General features: G+C 53.5%; 1 protein-coding gene across 6 annotated transcripts in view; it reads right to left on the reverse strand.

Moving 5' to 3' along the window:
- Arhgap23 (Rho GTPase activating protein 23) overlaps nt 1–21,926 on the reverse strand; it is an 81,795-nt gene that overhangs the window by 19,996 nt on the left and 39,873 nt on the right. For 4 of the 6 annotated variants that reach the window (XM_075990915.1, XM_075990918.1, XM_075990919.1 and 1 more), the window contains 12 exons: nt 21,791–21,902; nt 21,619–21,676; nt 20,649–20,792; nt 12,847–13,164; nt 11,693–11,754; nt 11,373–11,503; nt 10,305–10,426; nt 9,807–9,962; nt 5,677–5,755; nt 4,382–4,455; nt 4,089–4,178; nt 3,325–3,450 (listed from right to left, as the gene is read on the reverse strand). In XM_075990915.1, coding sequence (XP_075847030.1) covers nt 3,325–3,450; nt 4,089–4,178; nt 4,382–4,455; nt 5,677–5,755; nt 9,807–9,962; nt 10,305–10,426; nt 11,373–11,503; nt 11,693–11,754; nt 12,847–13,164; nt 20,649–20,792; nt 21,619–21,676; nt 21,791–21,902 — 1,472 coding nt within the window. The remainder of the gene's footprint in view (nt 1–3,324; nt 3,451–4,088; nt 4,179–4,381; nt 4,456–5,676; nt 5,756–9,806; nt 9,963–10,304; nt 10,427–11,372; nt 11,504–11,692; nt 11,755–12,846; nt 13,165–20,648; nt 20,793–21,618; nt 21,677–21,790; nt 21,903–21,926) is intronic. The other 2 variants (XM_075990917.1, XM_075990916.1) reach the window with 2 other exon arrangements.

The raw sequence follows: 21,926 nt of genomic DNA on the forward strand, positions 1-21,926 counted from the left end.
ACACACACAAAAAAACAAAAACAAAAACACACACAAAAAAAAAACCCATTCACAACAGCAAACTAAATAAAATAAGAAGAAAACTAAATCACCAAAAAACAAACAAACAAACAAACAAACAAAAAACCCAAAACCAATCCCAGGACAGCCAGTGAAAATGGTCCAGAGGGTGCGGTCCCAAGGACCCAGCTCGTGGCGGAGAGGGCTGACCCTGTGTGCTCTCTTCTAACCTCTACAAGCACGCAGTGGCACACACGCCATCCCCTGCCCCGACACACACAAGTAACAATAAACGAAAGAATAAGTAAACAAATGAAAACAAATCAGGGGAAAAACACCCTAGGAATTGGAGCCCATGAGATGGCACAGGTGCCTGCTGCCAAGCTTGACAACCTGGGTCCCACACGGTGGAAAGAGAGGGCAGATTCCTTCAAGCTGTGCTCTGACCTCTGTACACACATGCTGTGGCACATGTGTGCCCACTGCACACACATGCGTGTGCAAACACACACCATTTTCTAGAAAGAGACCAAAATTCACATAGAGAAAACCGAAAATACCCAACTAAAGGCCATTAAATGTACTGAAATCAGTCAGGTGGCAGTGGGGCACACCTTTAATCCCAGCACTCAGGAGGCAGAGGCGTAGGCGGATCTCTGTGAGTTCAAGGCCAGCCTGGTCTACAGAGGGAGTTCCAGGACAGCCAGGGCTGTACAACGAAACCCTGTCCTGAAAAACAAACAAACAAGCCAAAAACCAAAGCAAACCAAAACAAAACAAAATGTGCTGAAATCATTGTCAAGCAGTGTCCCAGCCTAGTCCTTCCTCTGTACTGGACGTCCTCACAGTCTAAGGAACACACAATATAAAGTGTATTACAAATTTCTGCAGATGTGGAATGGGGAGAAAATTGCCAAGTGCAATTGGGAGCTGGAAATAGGCCTCGCCCTGCCACTGCGGCTGTTCTCAAACTCTATGAAGTCCAGGCTGGCTGCTCTTCCTGCCTGGCACAGGCCAATTTTCTTTTGTCACAACCGATGAGACAGCCTGGCATTGAGGGCTAGGGGCCAGCATTGGTGTCAAATACCTCCCAAGACACAGGAGGGCGCAGTCAGGGCTGTGGCTCAGTGCTAGAACACTGGCCTAGGGCTCCCCAGGCCCTGGATGCCAACCCTAACAGGAAAAAGAAAAAAAAAAAAACGCCAAGGCTGCGAAGTGGCAGGGGTCCCCCACCGTGGGCGCTGGATGCCAGCCGCCAGCTGACTTGGGGGACACAGCAGGGTTGTGGGGTGACTTCCGCCAAGTGCTTGGGCCTGCACTCCTTTCTGCTCTGCACAGTCTTGTTCCCACATCACTCCCCACCCCTTTACCTTATGAAGTCTGGTTTGGATGCACCCCTCCCTGCGGCTGCCCTAGGCTTCCCTTTGTGACGGGAACCCCTGTTGGAAGCCATTTGGCTGAAATCCCAGGAGTTAACGTTACCAATGGTCACTGTCTGGTCAGGCCTGACTGGTCTCTACAACCTACCCCTGCTGGTTCTGCAACCCCTGTAAAGAAGCCCCTGGACTCCTAGGTGGGCAGCCTGGGGCTGCAGAGGGTGGCACCTCCTCAGTGTTAGAGATGTTCCCAGGCCTTGGAGGCTGAGAAGCGAAGGTCTCCAGCTCAGCTCAGTCAGAAATGAATCCCTGAGTGGAAAGCCCAGGCCGCCCAACCTCAGCCACTCACTCACTGCTGACTCATTCAGCTCAGTAAACACAGCATGTTCACCACGCACTCCCTGGGCTAGGCACCGAGACAGACACGCACACCTGTGGCACCCCACCCCCCAGGACCAGACACGGCCTCTGGGAAAACTGACTTGGTAAGGGCCTGCTCTCTCTCAAGGCTGCTGGTCCAGTCCTGTGATGGCCACAGACCTCAGGCCCAGCAGCTTCTCCAGAAACCACATAGGAAGCCCTCCTTTCCAACCATGGCTTCACTTATGGGAGCCTCTGGGGATCCTGGTGCTTGAGAAGAAAACCCGACAGGAACGACAGGAGATATTGGTACTGCCAGCAATTTTATCATCCAGGGGACCCGTCCCATGCTGGGTGGAGAAAAGGCCCCAATGCTCCCTTCTGCAGCCATGGCCCTGACTGGGGGCGGGGGTTTGGGGGGGGAGAGTAAAGGACGGTTAAGCCGGCAAGAGAATCAGCACGATCCACTGTTGCCTTCACTTCCTGTCACTCCCTGCCCTGAAGCTGACTTCTGTGCAGTCAGCCCTGGCAGGGAGGAGAGGCGGTAGGGAGGGGAGCACAGGCTTGAGCAGGTGGACATGTCTGAAATCCTGGAGATGCCATCTTTTGGTGTGTGACCTTCTGTCAGTCAGCATCTCTCTGCATCCCGATTTCCTCATCTATAAAGTGGGGGTAATGGGGCTTCCTTCCTTGGACCAATGGCTATCCTCACTCCCTCTGCAGAAGAGGAATCTGGGTCCACTCTTTGTGGCTGTCACAGATTGGTAAGTAGGAAATCTTTTGATTTATAAAATCATCCCTGAGCCCCTGGAAGAAGGAACTGCCTTTTGGGAGAGAGCTTCAGAAGAGAGAGGCCTCTATCGCCCTCTGTTGGCCACTATGGTTTCTTCATCCTTCCCAGACAAAAGCAAGAACCTAGCACAGTGGTTCTCAACCTATGGGTCACAAACTTTTCATGGGGATCACCTAAGACCATCAGAAAACACACATACTTACATTATGAATCATAACACTAGCAAAATTATAGTTATGAGGAAATAACAAATAATTTTATAGTCGGGGGTCACCACAACACAAGGAACTGTATTAAAGAGTTGCAGCGTTAGGAAGGCTGGACCACTGACCTAGAATACAGGGGCTCCTTGGCCCCTGCAGGAGTCAGAAGGAAGGGGAAGCAGTGGCTTGCACCAGAGCACCATGGAGGATGTGGCCTTGCTTTCTGCTCCATTCCCTATACCATCTGTGACCCCTGACCCAAGAGTCTGTGGGGTTTGGAGCCCAGATCTCCTGACACCCAAATCACACACTTGTGTGCCCAGTTCTGTAGGCTACCTCTACTGGAACAACCTCCCGAGGACCCTCTACAGCCAGCCTCCAGCCCCGTGTTCCTCCCTGACTTTCCTTCCGCTCTTGTTCCTCTGCTAAGGACTTGGATGCACTGCTGCTTGGCCGTAGTGGCAGCCTGTCACGGCTGAAGACCGTGCACCCACTCGCAGTAGCCTCTCGGGCTGCAGGTGCTGTTGCAAGCATCCTGGGGCACCCACGCTAGGCTGGGCACTCAGGCTTCAATCTCACAACGGGCACTTACATGCTGGATCAGTGTCTCCACGATTTTGTAGCGGTCTGGCATGTGGGTCACCATGTCTGTCATGTTGTCTTCAGATGTCCTTACCAACGTTGGCCCAAAGACCAGAGCCAGGTTCCGGGGCTCCATCTGGGTTGGGGAGGGAATCATCGCTTTGAGCATGCTCACCAGTGCCCTCACTCTTCCTTCACTCCACCATCCCCAACCCTGATGTGTCCCTAGATTAGGGGCTGAATATCCTACATGGGCACAGAGAGGTTTGCCAAGTACAGTGTAAGGCAGATGTTTAGCCTCTTCCATTTCCAGGCCTGGCAGCCATGATCAGTGCCCACCTCACACCCCCCCCCAGGGCAGCTCTGGAGGCTGGTGAGAGCAGTGGGAATCCTGGAGCTGGAGGCATGCTGGAGACTCCAGGGCCAGTGAGAATAAGGAGGAACCCATCATCCCTCTCTTTTTCTCCACTGCGGAACCGAAAGGCAGAAAGAACTGGATGAGAAGATATAAGTGAAGGTATTGGAGCCGGATCAGAGGACAGGTGCTACCTTGCAGGGGACTGCGGCTCTTGGCCTCTACACGGCCCTCAGCAGCTCAGGAGCTGGTTCTGAGGGAATGGCACTGGCCCCGCTGCAGGCTGGGCACTGGCCTGCTGTGGTAGAAGTGGAACAGCCTTGGGAAAAGAGAGGCCTTAATGGGTCCCAAATCATGCTGAGGAATCGCGAATTCCATGCACCCTGTGCTTCCGGACTCCACCGGGGAGCTACACACACCTTGTTTTTCTCTGAGTGGTCAGCAATGGTCTTGAGATGGCCCACAAGGAATTTAAGCGTTTCATAGTAGTGTCCTGGGAGATCCCGAATCTAGGGGACGGGGGGAGGAAAAAGGGACGAGGCTGTGGGGATCTCTCCAATTCAGACTCCCACTGCCACAGTGCAGGGAGCTGGAATCCGCTTTCCAACTCCCTTCCTTGGTACAGATGGGGAAACTGAGGCTCTCAGTGCAGGAAGCCTCTGGGGGGATGGCACCAGGCTGCCCTCCTGTCCGACGGGGCTTCCGTCCTTACCAGCTTCCGCAGTGTCTTCATCCTCTCTCTTGAGTCTTCTATCCGATTGGCCTCGATGAAGTCATTGTATTTGTCTGGAACACAGGAGAGATCCTCAGTGGTGGGAGGCAGCCCCTTCCCTCTCAGGAGCACTAGAGTCCCAGCCAAGGGGGAAGGCACTGCTGCAGCCTGAGCGTTTGTGTGGGAAGACCAGAGCTTTTCACGGATCCTTGCGATGTGTCCCCACCTCATCTTCAGGCCAAGGATCTCAGGGCTCAGTAGGCCAGAAAAAAGGGCCTTCAGACACCTCACCTGCCTCAACAGTCCCCCGGTTCCCAGTTCTGAGGTTCCCAAGCATGTACCAGGGAACCTCAATACTGCAGGTAATAAACCCCTTTTCCCATGCTCCTTAGGGCTGCAGCTTCCATCAGGTTATTTTGGATGGAACTTCCAGCAAATAGAGGACTTTAGCCTCCCCAGGCCCTTAGTACCATCCCCAACACCCCAACACATAAAACACAGTCCATGCAGATGAACCATGCACAAGGACTGACAGGGATATGGTTTGGGACTGGGGACATGGCTGGGGAAGTGCCATCATGAGGACCAGGATTTTTGATGCACAGCACCACATAAAAAGCTTACTGCAGTGGGGCTGGAGAGATGGCTCAGAGGTCTAGAGCACTGGTTGATCTTCCAGAGGTCCTGAGTTCAATTCCCAGCACCCACATGGCAGCTCGCAACTGTCTATAATGAAATCTGATGCCCTCTTCTGGTGTGTAAGTATGCATGCAGACAAAGCACCCATATCCATAAAATTAAAAAAAAAAAGAGAGCTTGTCCTGCTAATAACATGCAGCTGGGTACACGGGCTAGAGACGGGTTTGTGGCCAGAAGCCCGAGGAGGAACCCTGGCTGTGTCACTTACAGGCCCGGTAGCCTTAGCAAGTCACTTTCCTTCTCTGAACCCCCGTGTCTTGGCCCAGCAAGGAGTCTGGTAACAGCCCTATCTGGGGGACTGTTACAGGGAGCAGTGCTGGCTATATTAAAACTCAGAGGGTGGCCATGACCTTAGGGGGAAGAACAGAGCGACAGAACTGACACACAGCTGCACAGACTCCATGTCTTACATGCACAAATTTCTTTGGTGTTTTAAAAAATATAATAAAAATAAATACATATAAAGTAAAACTCAAAATTAAAATCAATGACCAAGAGTGAGAAGGAGAGAGGGAGAGAGTATGCGTTTGGCAGGGGTGGTGGGGAATGGATGGGGTGTGCCCCTCTCTCTCACCTCCCCTCTGCCCGCTACTCACCATCAGTGAAGAGCGGCTCCGGCAGCTTGCGGAAGAAAGCCTTGAGCAGGCTGCTGATCACGTTGAGGTCCTGCCAGCGCTAAGGAGGAGCAGAGAGATCAGGACACATGCATGCTCATCCCAGGTGCCACAGCCGCATGTCCCATACCAGGCCTAGGGGTAGCCAGGTCACCCCAGTGCCCAGGCCTCCATGCCTGTCCAGAACACAACCTTGACTCCAGCTAGCCCAGTGGGTTCAATACTGCCTACCACAAAAAGCAAAAGAACCCAAATTTGGGGGACATAAATGAGGGAAGCTACCCCACATAAGAGTGCCCTGGACATCTCCAGTGTATCCACAAGTGCCAGGGTCAGTCCTGCCTCCAGACGCTCTCCATCCAGCTAAGTGTGACCCTTTACACCCACAGACCAAGTGCCCACAGCACAGGCCTCACATACTGCCCCCTTCCTATGTGTGCCTACTACCCACAGACTAAGTGCCCCTTCCCATCCTTGGCCCTTCTGCAATCTGCCCCCACTGGACTCTCCACCTCTGCCCTTCACAGGATTGGCCCCTCACCCTGCCTCAATCCCAAAGCCCAAGCAGCCACAAATGCCGCCACCTAGGGATCTGCCCCACGCTCCGACTTTCTCCCGGGTGCTTGTTTCGTCTGTTTCCTTTTTTTAAAAATTTATTTATTATGTATACAATATTCTGTCTGTGTGTATGTCTGCAGGCCAGAAGAGGGCACCAGACCTCATCACAGATGGTTGTGAGCCACCATGTGGTTGCCGGGAATTGAACTCAGGACCTTTGGAAGAGCAGGCAATGCTCTTAACCACTAAGCCATCTCTCCAGCCCTTGTCTGTTTCCTTGTTTGTCATTATCTACTGGGAGGCTGTGCTCTGTGACAGACAGGGATCCAAATGTCCTAAGTGAGGGTTGATTTTGTCCCCCAGGAGTGTTTGGCAGTATCTGAGTTCTTTTTCCATTTTCATATACATGTATATACATGTATGTGTGTGGGAGGGTACATGTTCATGTATGTGGAGGCTTGATTCTCTATTGCTCTTCCACTTTATTCAGTGAAGCAGGGTCTTTTAATCAAACTCACACCTTTAATCCCAGCACTAGGGAGGCAGAGACAGGCAGATCTCTGAGTTCAAGGCCAAGCTGGTCTACAGAGTGAGTTCCAGGATAGCCAGGACTACACAGAGAAATCCTATTCCCCCACAAAAAAAGAGAAAAATGATGTGGGAGTGTCATATATCAATCTGTTGATTTCATTGGTTAAACAATAAAGAAACTGATTTGGCCCTGATAGGTTAAAACATAGGTGGGAGGAGTAAACAGAACAGAAGGCTGGGAGAAAGAAGCTGAGTCAGGAGTCGCCATGATTCTCCCACTCCAGGCAGATGCAGGTTAAGATCATTCCTGGTAAGCCAGCTCGTGGGCTACACAGATTATAAGAAATGGGCTAGTCCAGGTGCGAGAGTTAGCCGAGAAAAGGCTAGATATAATGGGCCAAGCGGTGTTTAAAAGAATACAGTTTCCGTGTAATTATTTCGGGCATAAGCTAAAGCTAGCCGCGCTGGCGGCCGGGTGCTGGGGATGCAGCCTCGCTGCTCTTAATTCAACAGAGTGGCGCCCCAAACACATACATCAATACATAATTTGCTCCAAATGGCCACTGAGCTAGGGTACAGAAACTGCTCTACTAGAGAAGAAACCACGAGGCACGAGGCCATTCTGTCCACCAGGGGGCACCAACACCCCACATGCAGTAGCCAGGAGCTAGGCTTAGCTACTCTGCTGGGAACCACTCAGAAAAGAAGTGCCTAGAAAGCCAGGGAACGTGGTCAGCAGGAGACAAATGCTATGCACACTCATCACAAAGAGCCGCAGCCTAGTTCAGACAGTCCCCAGCATCACCCTCCCCTGGCCCCACACAGAGCCCTGACTTCCTGCACACTCCGAAGCAGCCTGTGTGAGTAATGCCTGCTACCAAACAGCACAGCCAGCACACTGGACAAGCGCGCTTGACCCTGGCTCAGGCCAGCCATCCCTCCGACTCTGCCCCCATTCTCCCTGGCTAAGGTGAGCTGACTGGATTCACTGCAGGCTGACCCAGTGGAGTAGCTCCTACGCCTCTCTCCATTCCGTACCTCCTCCTGGCCCTGGGGGCTGAGCGCTTCTCATCTCCCAGCTGCCAAACCTGAGATCCCTTAGCTCAGCCTTGGTCTCCTGTGACAGTATCTGCTCCAGCCCTGCTTCCTAAGAACCCTGTCCTGCCCTTCCAAGCTGATGTCAGTCTGCCTTTTCCCAGACAGCAGTCCCTTGGTTCTAGGCTGTCACATGACCCCACTTAGTCAGGGCCTGAGGATGCTGTCAACCCATAGAGGTGAGGTACCATCACGCCAAACCCAATGGGGCCACTCTGACTGGTTCCCCACTTCAGCCTCTCTTCAAGCCACCCTCTGCCTCATGCAGCCACCAGCTCTCCCTTCTGGTCTCTCTGCCTGCCTTCCCTTCCATCCTCTCGCGGCCTCTACTTACCCAGGGCCTGCTGTAGCATCCTGACCTTCATGTACCCCAACACCTCAGGGCTCTCTTCCCTCCCCCTCCACTCACAGCTGCCACTAAGCCTCAGCGTCTCATACTCTTGGCTGTGCTTCCCCAGGGTAAGGCACCAAAAGCTCCCTACTGCTCACTGGCTCCAGGTCAAAGGGTCCAGGTACCTATCACATGTCCTGGGCCTTAGCGTCCCCACCCCCAAACAAAGAAGATGTGTCCACATTTTGTCCAACCCTCAAACCCCTCCATGAGTTTTGAACAACTCTGTCACTCCCTACTAGGGCTACCCTCCGGCTCTCCTCCACACTCAGGACTCTGCCCCTCCTCCAGCCCTCAGCAGTTTCTCCCTTGATGGCAGACCACTCTTCTTTGTCCTTGATATCACATCTATTTGTCTTCTCTCCCCATCACAAAGTAACAAATACTCTGGGTCACCGGGTCTATGGTGCTTTACTCGGCAGATTCATGGCTTCCACCCAACACCCCTTTGGTCAATAAATTCTTACACAGAAATCCAGGGTGGACTTGTGAGAGATGGCTCAACAGGCTAAGATACTGGCTGCCAAGCCTGATGACCTGAGCCCAATCCCCAGGACCCACATGGTGGATGGAGAAACCCAACTCCCACAGCTGCCCTCTGCCCTCTGTGCGTGCGCCATGGCACACACCGCGCATGTGGGCCCCTCAACAAATAAATCAACAGATGTGAAAGAAACTCAAGATAAGATTCAGAACAAAGTAGGGTGACCCTTGTCCTAGCAAAGGAAGCGGGTCTTGGCCTGCGTGTGGCTCCTCAAAGCTCCTCTGGGAACCCTCGGACTTAGCAATCACTTGGGAACTGCCAGCCATGCTACAGGATCTTTGGTGTGACATCACCACCTCTAGAGGCTGCTCCCAGCTTCAGCCTCCCTTTCCAGGCTACGGCCTTGGTGGCTGGCCACCCTGAGAGCATGACACATCCCTTTCCCCTAGGCCAGGGCTCTGCGGGCCTCAGTGGCCTATGGACTCCGGCCAGCACCCCATTTTTTGCCTAGCCTGGTGCTAGAGGACTGTGGGGGTGGGAGGTAGGATGAGGAGGAGAGAGGGGGAGAAATTCGATTGCAGGAGACCTAAAATGTGCACTAGTTGGCATTCTTGGAAGTTTAATTCTCAGCAAGTGTTCAGCCTCCCTCTGCCCATATTTGACTTTAGCTGAGTGAACTCAGCCCTCCTAAGTGTTCATGTAAAACTGTCATCCAGCCAGGAGGACAGCCGCCCTGCCGGTGGCACAAATCTGTAGTCTTAGCACTTGGAAGCCAGAGGCAGAAAGATCAACCTGGGTTACAGAGAAGACTGGAGAAAAACAAACAAATAAACAAACAAAAATACCTGCCTCTGTCTCAGTACCCATCAGCCCAGGGCTTCATTCCTTTTGGGGCCATCCTTGGGGAGATGCCACTAAGGCTGACTGACCGGGCAGGTGTTCTCCTGCCACCTGGACACTCGGGCCCAACGACGAGCATATAGTAGCGTGTGGTGAGTGCAACCTGACAGTCCCCGGACCTCTGAACAGCCGCGCCACACCCGCCACACCCACCTCGTCCTGCAGGTTGATGTCACTGGGCCCACGGTTGAGCTGCTCCTGCAGGCTAGACACCACTGCGTTGTTGCCAGGTACCCGGTAAATGCCAGTGGATTCTAACCCCCGTGCCTCCACAATACGACAACAGGCAGCCACGATCAGGGGGACACGCTGTGGGCACAGACAGGGCAGAGGAGTTAGGGCTATTGGAGGAGGCTGATGTGGGGACAGCACAGGGGCCGGGGCTGCTGTAAGAAAACACAAGGAGGCGAAGCCCTGCCCGCCTCCCTTCTAAGGGTCAGAACTAGTGTGAGCATTTCACCACTGACTGAGAAGGAAAAAGCCAGGGTGGGTCTCAGTTCAGGTGGGCCCTCTGCAGGACTTGGGGATCCCCTCTGTGAGATGGCCACCAGGTTGTGTGTAGGAGGAATGGCTGGTGCCATATTCCGACAGCTCTGGGTCCCTGGCACTGCATTCCATGTACTGCCTGGTTCTGGCACCGCGGGGACCCACCTGGTTCTCAGTGGCAGGCTGGCACTCCTCCAACCGGATCCCAAATGCCCTTGGGGCAGCCTTCTTGTTCTTCTTGATAATGTTGATACCCCAGGGGGTTCTGGGAGCTGCAGCACTGTCTTCTGGGATGAACAGTAGCAAAGAGAACTCGAATCAGCTGGAGGAGTCCAGAGGGTCGCTCACATTCAAAGCCACATACACACACTAGGACTCGGGGACTTTATCAAAGAACTACAGAGGTTTAAAATTACATCCAGCAAGAGATGGTTTAAAAGATGAGGTTCTTAGTCCCCAGGAAGATCATGGCTCTGCAAAGGTTGTTGGTGGCCTTAAGGACCCACCCATGAAGTGGCAGTGTGTTGTGTATTTTGGCATGACCAAAAGAAATGATTGAAAAAAAAAGACTTTTAAAATTTAAAAAAATTCTATGAGATCAAGGTCAGTCTCAGCCACAAAGTGAGTCCCAGGACAGCTAAGACTGTTACACAGAGAAGCCCTGTCTCGAAAAACCAGAAGAAAAAAAATCACAAAAACATATCACTGTGGCTGGTATAGAAAGAAAGAAAGGAAGAAAAGAAGAAAGAAGGCAGGAAGGAAGGAAGGAAGGAAGGAAATTATGTGTGTAAGTGTTGATGTGTGGGTGTGTTTTGTGGGTGTGTGAATGTGTACGAGTGTACGAGTGCAGGTGCCCATAGATGTCAGAAGTGTTGAATCTCCTGAAACTGGAGCTAAGGTAGTTATGAATTCTGGGAACCCAACTCAGGCCCTCTGGAGGAGCAGGAAGTGCTCTTACCCAATGGGCCATCTCTCCAGCCCAGGAAATGCTTCCTAGTAGCCCAGAGTATAAAGATGGACGCTACCTGCAGAATGACCCTCTCATTCCCAAAGGACACAAGCAGACACCAGAGGTCCATCCAACAAGGATGCTGTGGAAGGCAACTGGGATCCAGAAACTTCCCAGTCCTGAAACCCTGAGGCTACAGACCCTCGTCTGTAGGGCAGACACGCGAAATAACCTTGCACACACACTGCCCGCACAAGCACACACAATGCACCCTGCCCTCCTACCCTTGCTTCCTGCAGGCTGGTCCTGAGTCCTGAGGCCGCGGACTGCAGTCTGCTTGAGGAATTCAGACTTGAGGCCTCCCAGGCCCCGAGAGCCTTTAGGGGAGGAATCGGCTTTGGGCCCAGAGCTATGGCTGCAGAGGGAAAAAGGAAGGGGGGGTGTCTTCATCTGGGGTGACCCAGCATGCCATTCTCACTGGCCTCCACACCCTCCCACTAGAGACAATATCCCAGGCCTGTCTGAGGACTAGAGCTCTCTGCCTAGGAGCTCCCAGGCCTGTAGGATTCCCTCCCCACCGATGGCCCCAGGGAACAGGCCTCACCTCACTTTTCGGTAATCATTAAGCTTCTTGCTGATCAGAGCTTGATTGGCACAGCCGGGGTCCTGCAACGAGGGAGGGGAGAGAAGCCACATCAGTGCCCAGAACCACCTCCACTGGGGCTCCTCCCTGGCCCCTGCCTCAGCCTTGCCTCACCCCACCAGGTGGACATTATAAACCCTGGATGGACAAAGGCCAGGGCTGGACTCCCTGGGCAGCTGTGTGACTCTGGGTAAGCCACCTAACATCTCTGAGCCTCAGTCACCTCAGCAATAAGCACAGCGGGGTAGACAAAGCAGCCCCGTGTAGTGTTCCTCTCAGGTCCGTCAGGCATGCAGGGCACGACCAAGACGGGTGGTTACTACAGTAGCTAAGGAGAAACTTGGCCAGGCATCCGGAACAGGGGACCCAGGATCCTCAAGTGGGGAGGACCCCAACAGTGAAAGGGCTTGTCCTTAGAAAGAGAGCTGGCCGGGTGCCACCTGGGCGGAGCCTAGACACACCACCCTTGGTGGATGCAACCCCCCAAGCCCAGGACTGTGTCTTCCTTTGCACAGGTATGACAAATGACCTCTGGGCAGATCAGACCAACAGGAATCATCAGCGACTCCCAAGAGACGCCATTTCTTTTTTTTTTTTTTTTAAGCTGTTTCCAAATCCCCACCAAATAATTTAGCTTAACCCCTGCCCGCCTGCTGCCAAAGGCTAAGCTTAAGCCTCTGGTTAAGGTCAGTGTGACTGTCCCCAGACTTAGAATATCTGGGCATGACAGCTCATTCTACAACACAGTCCATGGGAGATTGTCCACTGTCCGTCCAGAGGCTACGGCTGGCCTGGAGCTGACCTCTCTGGGCCAGAGCTTGCCCAAGGCAGTCCCCACAATAATAGTAATTACTGTGTGACTGCAGCTGTTATTGTGTCTGCTGGTCCCTGGACCCTGAGGACGCCGGCTGCCCTGCTGTCACTGTGTATGTGTCCGACCTCACACCCAAACCCAGGTGGGCAGTCCCAAGTTGGACTCTCAATAGCTCTGTTTTCTAGAAGAGGGAGTGAGGCTCAGAGTGGCTACCCCAGGTCATAGCACCTGAGAGGAGACCTGCCCTGCCCTGCCCCTGCCTTGCCCTGGTGGCCCGATGGGCATACACCCAGGGCCTCACCTCGCCCTCGGCCCTGCTGTTCTCCCGGATCGCTCTGATCCAGCCCAGCATGTCATCCCGATCCTCAGCCTGAAAGAGATATTCACAGAAGTCAGCGGTGGTCAGCCGGAACACGTGCCTCCTCTTGGTCTCGCTGTAGGAGATGTCCACCAGGCAGGAGCCGATGCAGACGGGCGCTGCCTCGTCCTCACCTGCGCCGGCCGCCGCAGCCCCCGCAGCCGCCGGCCCGGGCTCCCTCCGCTCCTTGCTCAACGAGAGCGAGCGTGCCCGCAGCACAGCATAGACACGCTTCCACTGGCGCAGGCCGCCGCCCGCTTTCTGCAGGGAGACATGGGGTGGGAGAGACAGGGCAATGATGAGAGTGAGGCCTGCCACGGGTCTGCCCGAGGCTGAGCAGCAGTAGACCGTGGATCACAGAGGAGACAGAACCCAGCCCACCCCACCACCGCACCTGTAGTTCTTTCTTACCCAGGGAGACATGATGGAAGGGAGTAGTGTGATTAACAGGTAGTAGCTAAGGACGGCATTGACCATGTGCCTATCCAGACAGGACCCACAGGACAGTACTGACCATACACCTATCCAGACAGCACCCACAGGATGGTACTGACCATACACCTATCCAGACAGCACCCACAGGACAGTACTGACCATACACCTATCCAGACAGCACCCACAGGACAGTACTGAACATACACCTATCCAGACAGCACCCACAGGATGGTACTGACCATACACCTATCCAGACAGCACCCACAGGATGGTACTGACCATACACCTATCCAGACAGCACCCACAGGACAGTACTGACCATACACCTATCCAGACAGCACCCACAGGATGGTACTGACCATACACCTATCCAGACAGCACCCACATGATGGTATTGACCATACACCTATCCAGACAACACCCACAGGACAGTACTGACCATGTGCCTATCCAGACAGCACCCACAGGACAGTACTGACCATACACCTATCCAGACAACACCCACAGGACAGTACTCACCATGTGCCTATCCAGACAGCACCCACAGGACGGTACTGACCATACACCTATCCAGACAGCACCCACAGGACAGCACCCACAGGACAGTACTCACCATCCGCCTATCCAGACAGCACCCACAGGACGGTACTGACCATACACCTATCCAGACAGCACCCACAGGACAGCACCCACAGGACAGTACTCACCATCCGCCTATCCAGACAGCACCCACAGGACGGTACTGACCATACACCTATCCAGACAGCACCCACAGGACAGTACTCACCATCCGCCTATCCAGACAGCACCCACAGGACAGTACTGACCATACACCTATCCAGACAGCACCCACAGGACAGTGCTGACCATACACCTATCCAGACAGCACCCACAGGACAGTGCTGACCATGCACCTATCCAGACAGCACCCACAGGACAGTACTCACCATCCGCCTATCCAGACAGCACCCACAGGACGGTACTGACCATACACCTATCCAGACAGCACCCACAGGACAGTACTCACCATCCGCCTATCCAGACAGCACCCACAGGACGGTACTGACCATACACCTATCCAGACAGCACCCACAGGACAGTACTCACCATACACCTATCCAGACAGCACCCACAGGACGGTACTCACCATCCGCCTATCCAGACAGCACCCACAGGACAGTACTGACCATACACCTATCCAGACAGCACCCACAGGACAGTGCTGACCATACACCTATCCAGACAGCACCCACAGGACAGTACTCACCATCCGCCTATCCAGACAGCACCCACAGGACGGTACTGACCATACACCTATCCAGACAGCACCCACAGGATGGTACTGACCATACACCTATCCAGACAGCACCCACAGAACAGTACTCACCATCCGCCTATCCAGACAGCACCCACAGGACGGTACTGACCATACACCTATCCAGACAGCACCCACAGGATGGTACTGACCATACACCTATCCAGACAGCACCCACAGGACAGTACTCACCATCCGCCTATCCAGACAGCACCCACAGGACGGTACTGACCATACACCTATCCAGACAGCACCCACAGGATGGTACTGACCATACACCTATCCAGACAGCACCCACAGGACAGTACTCACCATCCGCCTATCCAGACAGCACCCACAGGACAGTACTCACCATCCGCCTATCCAGACAGCACCCACAGGACGGTACTGACCATACACCTATCCAGACAGCACCCACAGGATGGTACTGACCATACACCTATCCAGACAGCACCCACAGGATGGTACTGACCATACACCTATCCAGACAGCACCCACAGGACAGTACTCACCATCCGCCTATCCAGACAGCACCCACAGGACGGTACTGACCATGCACCTATCCAGACAGCACCCACAGGACAGTACTCACCATCCGCCTATCCAGACAGCACCCACAGGACGGTACTGACCATACACCTATCCAGACAGCACCCACAGGACAGTACTGACCATACACCTATCCAGACAGCACCCACAGGACAGTACTCACCATCCGCCTATCCAGACAGCACCCACAGGACGGTACTGACCATGCACCTATCCAGACAGCACCCACAGGACAGTACTCACCATCCGCCTATCCAGACAGCACCCACAGGACGGTACTGACCATACACCTATCCAGACAGCACCCACAGGACGGTACTGACCATACACCTATCCAGACAGCACCCACAGCACAGTACTCACCATCCGCCTATCCAGACAGCACCCACAGGACGGTACTCACCATCCGCCTATCCAGACAGCACCCCACAGCAAAGCATCAGTCCTGGCTCAACAGACCACAGACAGCAGAAGGAAACCTGCCTGGCACAATGACCTGAGGGCTTTGTCCTGAGCTCCCCTGCACACCTCCTGCAGTGGCTTTAAACAATCGACTGCTGATGGCAACTCCCAACTGTACAGTGTCGGCCTGCAGTAGGCACCAGCCCAAGCTTGAATGGCTTATAGCCGGCTCAGCAACAACCCTCTCCCCAATCTGCATGTCACATGGCCAGGCCCCATGCTCCTTGCGTACTGTAGTGCAAGCGGCTCTGCCCTCAAACCTGTTCTCCACCCTCATGTCCTTTCTCAGCTCAGTCCATCCACCCAGTTGCCTGAAACCTGGGAGTTGCCCTTGACACCCAGCTCATCAGAAACCAACTCTCCTGTTTTCAGAGTGTCATCTGTCCCCACCTGGTACCATCTGCCTGCCTCAGTGACTCCTCTCACCTAGACAACAGCATCAACCTTCCCAGCACCCCCTGGCCTTGGCCCTCCAGGAGGCTGCCCCACCATCATTTCTACAGTGAGCTTGCCTCTCCTTCGGGTAGCCCCTTGAACCAAACAGAATGTCCTGAGGTCCCATCGTGACCTCTCCAAATCATCTCCCTGCTTCCTTGGTCTGTCAAGCCACCGGGCCTTTGCCTCCCAGCGCCTGGCCACAGGCTTCTGCTCTCAGGGCCCGCGCACTAGCTCGTCTTCTCCTGCAGCCTATCTTCTCTCCCCCGGCCCGTTTCTTATTTATTTTATATGTACGGGGAAATTGGGGTGTGCCGTGGCATGCCAGCAAAGGTCAAAGGACAACTTGCACGACCGAGTGTCCTCCCTCCACCATGCAGGTCCCAGGGATGAAGCGCCCTCACCTGCTGGGCCAGCTAGTCATCTCACCCCATTTTGTCTTCTCTGCTGTGTTAGAGAGTGAACCCAGGACTTGTATGTACATGTCAGGTTAAGCCTTTTACACTGAGCCAGATTCCCCAGCCCTTAGCCCTGGCTGTCCTAGAACTCAGCTCTGGTTGTCCCAGAACTTGCTCCATATCCAGGCTGGCCTCAATCTAAGGGATCGGCCTGCCTCTGCCTCCCAAGTGCTGGACTAAAGGCGTGGGCTGCCATACCCAGATGTACTTGAATTCCTAATCTTCATGCTTCGGACTCCCAAGTGTTCAGCGTCTCTCACTTTATGTGGCTTCCTCCTTCACCTGACCCTTCCAAGTCACCAGCATCAGCGGCCTGATAAATGCCTCTGACTACGTGATGCCCTGCAGATAGCCCCGTAATCTCAGGTTCCGGCTGTGAGTTTCCTGGGTGCATGGTAAGCTGCTGGCACAGGTGCTCCAACCCCAGGGCGGGGTGGAAGCCAAATGTTCATTAGCTAATATTGAGTATGCCCTGTGTCCTGATGGGGGGCGCTCCCGGGCCCTCTAGAGAGCAGGCCTGAAGCGGCGATGCCCAGCTTCCCTTAGGGTAGATCCCAATGCATGAGCCTAGTGTACCATCACAGAGCTGCTGGGCCAAGAGAGTGCCAACTGGAGCAACCCTAATACTAATGTAATAAATTAGACTCCTGTTCCAAGAGAATGACCATGTTATTAGCATGAGGTGGCCCCAAGGGCCCCTTTGAAACCAATCCAGCTGGATAACCCTGAATAAGTCAAGTCTCTTCCTGGCATTAATGTCACTGCTAACAAACACTGAGAGTTAAGCGGCAAGTGTCCATGGCCATGTCCCTCAACTTTGACCCTGGCATAAGGAATAGCACAAGCAAGTGCCCATCCTCTGCCTGGCCACTGGTGGTCACTAAAGCAGGCAGAGGGTGGGAGAGAGAGGCTGGGACTACTAGCGTAGATGACATGTGGTAACAAAACAGGACCCCAGACAGACCTAGGGTCTGCAGCTGACTTCAGAACCCTTTAGTCCCTAGGCATGGCACCAGGTAAAAAAATAACACTGGGTTCTGGCCAGCAAGAGAGTGGGAGGAAGCCCCTACACTTCACAACTCGTCAGTGAGCCAAAAAGCCAGTGCCTTCTCTGCTCAGAGAACACTGAAGCTGGGGCCAAGCTCCCTGGGAGAAATGTCAGTAAGACACTTCTCTACCACAGGCCCAGAGGATATTTCCACACCGGGCTCTGCGTGCACAGGCCACACAGCCCCCTGCCCCTCCCAGTTCACCCCTTCTTGGAGTGACTCCCATCTTCTGAGGTCTTTTTAATTTCCTAGCCAGTCTTACCTCCCAGATCTCACTTCCTGTCAAGATGCAGTTGTGGGGCTGGTCTTTAATGCCAGCACTGGAAAGGCAGAAGCAGGTGGAGCTGAGTTCGAGGCCAGCCTGGTCTACAGAGCAAGTTCCAGGACAGCCAGGGCTACACAGAGAAACCTTCTGTCGAAAAAACAAAAGACTGCCTGGTCTTCGCCTCGCTGTACCTAAGGCCATAGGCACTCGGGCCACCTGGTGGACTGAGTTGACCTTCAGCTGGGCCTCCCTGTATGCCATACCTACATGCTTCCATTCACAGGACCTTAGCCACAGTGTGGAGGGTCATAGGGCTTCCTCTTCCCAAGTCTGGTCCTCAAGTGGCCAGAAACTGAAGCGGGTGTCCCTCCCGCCAGCCAAGTCAGGAAGTCAGGAACCTCAGCCTATTTTCTGTCATCCTCGGCCCCAGAGGCCATAGGCCAACCTTCTCCCTAAAATCTCTTACAGAGAGCCCTTGGTCCAGTCCCAGGACCTTGGTCACATAAACAAAAGCAATGATGCCAACTCCTAGTCTCCTGTTTCATACATCACAGGACAGGGAAGTTCCAAGGGTACCAAGCCCCCACTCCACCTTCTAACATGTGCTCTGGGCTCTCCAGGCAGCCTGGCTCCCAGAACTCTCCTCTGAGCTTCCCTTCAGCCTTTAGTGAGGGAGTTTCCCCCAGGATACTCTCTTCCACCCACTCCCTCTCTACTATAGACTCCCACAGCTTCAGGTCACAGCCTCCCAGACATGCTAAACCCCACCCTGCTAAGCCTCTAAACTCCCTGTACTGATGGCGGGTGCACCTGTCATTGAGGAGCAATTAGCACTTTCTCTGTGGTCATGAACCCCAAGAGGGCAGGATGAGGCAAGCTGGCTCCCGCACCTAAGTCCCTAGAAGCTCAACAGACCCTCAGGAGCGGGAGGCCTTGTGTCTGTGAACTCCAGTGCTCCCCGGCCTCCACTTCTGCCCTCTTGACTCATCTTACAGCTGGGGGAAGTTAAGGTGACTCCTGCAGTCATCCACAGCAGCAGTGTGTAGGAATTCAAAGTCCGGCTACTTCAAAGCTTGTGCTTTCCAGGTACCGCCCTAGAGGCGTCCTTCCTATAGGTTCCATTAAAAACTCAGAGAAAAACCATGCATCTGTACTAAGGGGTATGGACTTTTCCCCTCCGCATTTCATAAACAACCCACTGTAACAGCTATTTACATGGCATTATATAGAATGAGGCAGAAGTCATCTAGAGATGACTTACAGAGTACGGGAGGATTGTGTCAGCTGCATGCAGATACTAATTTGCTTTATATAAGGGACTTGAGCCTCCATGGATGTCTGGTACCCCCACGGGGGCTTCTGGAGTCAACCCCCTAAATATCGTAGGATGCCTGTAATGGCAGTGAGGCAGAAGAACAACCCCAAGTTTCGAGCTCTGATAACTCCAGCCCCACTTTCCCGACTCTATCTGCAATGATAGGAATGGAGCCCAGGCCCTTCCATAGGTCAGGAAAGAGTTCTGTAAGCACAGCCCATAAGAAACACTGTGTGTGTGTGTGTGTGTGTGTGTGTGTGTGTGTGTGTTGTGACTAAGGCTTAAAACCAGGCCCTAATGCCTGCTACGCAAACATTCTACCAATATATATTCCCAGCCCTTGTTTCAAAATTTATTTACTTATTTAATTTTTTGTTTTCAGAGGCAGGGTTTCTCTGTGTAGCCTTGAATGTTCTGAAACTTAATCTGTAGACCAGACTGGCCTCAAACTCAGAAATCCACCTGCCTTTGCCTCCCACGTGCTGGGATTAAACATGTGCACCACCACAGCCTGGGCACATTTTATTTTGAGACAGAATTTTAATAAGTTGTGCAGGCTGTCACTGAACTTACTCTGTAGCCTAAAAAGTCATGAACTCTCTATCCTCCTGTCTCAGCCTCCCAAACAGCTTGGAGTGCAGAGCCATCTCACCTTGCCTAGTACAGAACACCCTTTGTTCAGATCATGTCTTTCAATGCCTAGCAGCCGGTTAGGAAAGGCATTAGTCAGCTCGCCTTACAGACAGAGTCACAAGCACAAGGGAGAGAGCCTGCAGAGAAACAGGCCATGCCATCAAGAACCATCCTGCCTCCTTTTCCTCCCACTCCCCAGCCCAGGGCCCCTAGCCTGGGACTTAAGTTCAGGCCTGGCAGATCAGGGCCCCACCTTCTCTTCGGATCCTATTTGAACCCCCTGCCCACCTCCTCCCCCACTCCCACAGGCCCTTGACTCTCACCTGGATCCTGTGGTGGCTTCTAAATGGTCTTCGTACTCCAGGCATCCCTCACTAACTCACCTCAGGAAGATACATGAGCATCTGAAAGCTCTAACACTGCTAAGGATTTCAGTTGCCCTTAAGCTAAGTCTATATCCTTGAAGACCTCAAAGGGCCCTGAAAAAATGGACTTCTGTTTCCTTCTTGGGCCTCAGCATCACCCTAGCCTTGTTCCTTTACCATAAGCCTTGATGGCCATTCAGGGTCATTGAAAAATGGTTTGGTCAGAATTCCAACATAGCTTGCTTCCACAGTCAGGAGCGCCTCTCTGTTACCCTCCTTCTCAGTGGTTTGGTAATTCCTCTCTCTCCAAGTTCATCCTAGCAGCCATCTAACCTTGAGTCAGGCTACAGCCTAAGGTGGGTTTTTTGTTTGTTTGTTTTACAGGGCAGGTATAAGAGAACCTGGGAAGTCCTGTGAGAGCCACCTTGCATGCAGCCTGGCCCTCCTTCCCCAGGCCACCTTACCTTCCCCTTCTTGGTGAGGATCTGCTTATAATACAACCAGCCTTCTCTCCTGATGTCACTGAAGGTCGCATCTGAGAGGTCAGAGGTTGAGTGTCGCTTAGAGGGGGCATCAGCATCTTCAGAGGTGCCCCAGCTATCTAGAGACTGTAGGGAAAAAACAGAAGGCAATTTAGGGTGGCTCCCATAGTACCAGCATCTCAGGAACCCCATGGACTGCACAGGCCACACAGGCCTGGTGTTTGTCTGTGCTGTACTCTGATGTACTGTGTGACCTCATGGGCCTTGCTTGTCCTCTCTGGACCATTTGTGTTGAGGTCATGAGACCTCATGAAGAAGCCAGGAAGGAGGAAAGGGTCTGATCTGCCAGCAGAATGCTTGCCTCCCCACGCTGGAAAAGCCAACACGGGCCTTCCCTCAGTTTTACAGCCTTGATGGAATTGAGGAAACGGGAAGCCATTGTGGCAATAAGGAGTTAAGTAAACAGGGGAAGTGGGAACATCAACAAAGACCAAAGTAGTGATGGGACAGGTAGTCAAGCCCACCAGGAGTTAAACAGGAAGTGATGGTGTCAACAGGAATCCAGCCTCAGAGCTGGCACGATAAGGGAGAGTTCAGTAAGCTGAGGAAGTGATAAAGAGGAGCCAGGCGGCCATGGCCATGTCTTTAAGGTGCTAAAAGACATGTGCATGATGCACGCGAGGAAAGTGCACAGAGAGACGGACAGGAAGCAGCAGCTGTGGGGGTGTGATTCAGAGCAAGTCTCGCGGGGCCCTACAGAAGCACAACTGTGGCACAGGGTTCCTAACAATCAGGAGGCTAAGGCAGGAAGGTCACAAGCTGGAGGCCAGGCTGGACTCAAACCCTGTCTTCAAGGTCTACCAAGACCCTGTCCTAAGAAGACCAAGGGCTGGAGAGACGGCTCCGTGGTTAAGAGCACTGGCTCAAATGCACACACGTTTTGCTGGCTTACCCCATCGGTGAAGAAGCTCCGCAGCATCCGTAGGCTGGGGACCCGGTTGGGAAGGCGCCTGGGAAGCAAAGACCCAAGATGAGGGCTGTGGGTGGCCCTTATTCTCATCACCCACCCGAACCCATGGCCCAACCAACAGAAACTACCCCACCCCAGACAGGCAGGGCCTCACCGGAGCACTCGGCCCTCATCCCGGAAGGTGTTGAGTCCGTCATCACAGGACTTGGAACGCTCTGTGGTGATGGCCAGAAGGTAGGAGGAGCGGCGGCCTGCCTTGATGCTGCCTGAAAAGGTGCCCATACAAGGCC

Source organism: Microtus pennsylvanicus, chromosome 11 (assembly GCF_037038515.1).
Source record: "Microtus pennsylvanicus isolate mMicPen1 chromosome 11, mMicPen1.hap1, whole genome shotgun sequence".
NCBI classification, from domain to species: Eukaryota; Metazoa; Chordata; class Mammalia; order Rodentia; family Cricetidae; genus Microtus; species Microtus pennsylvanicus.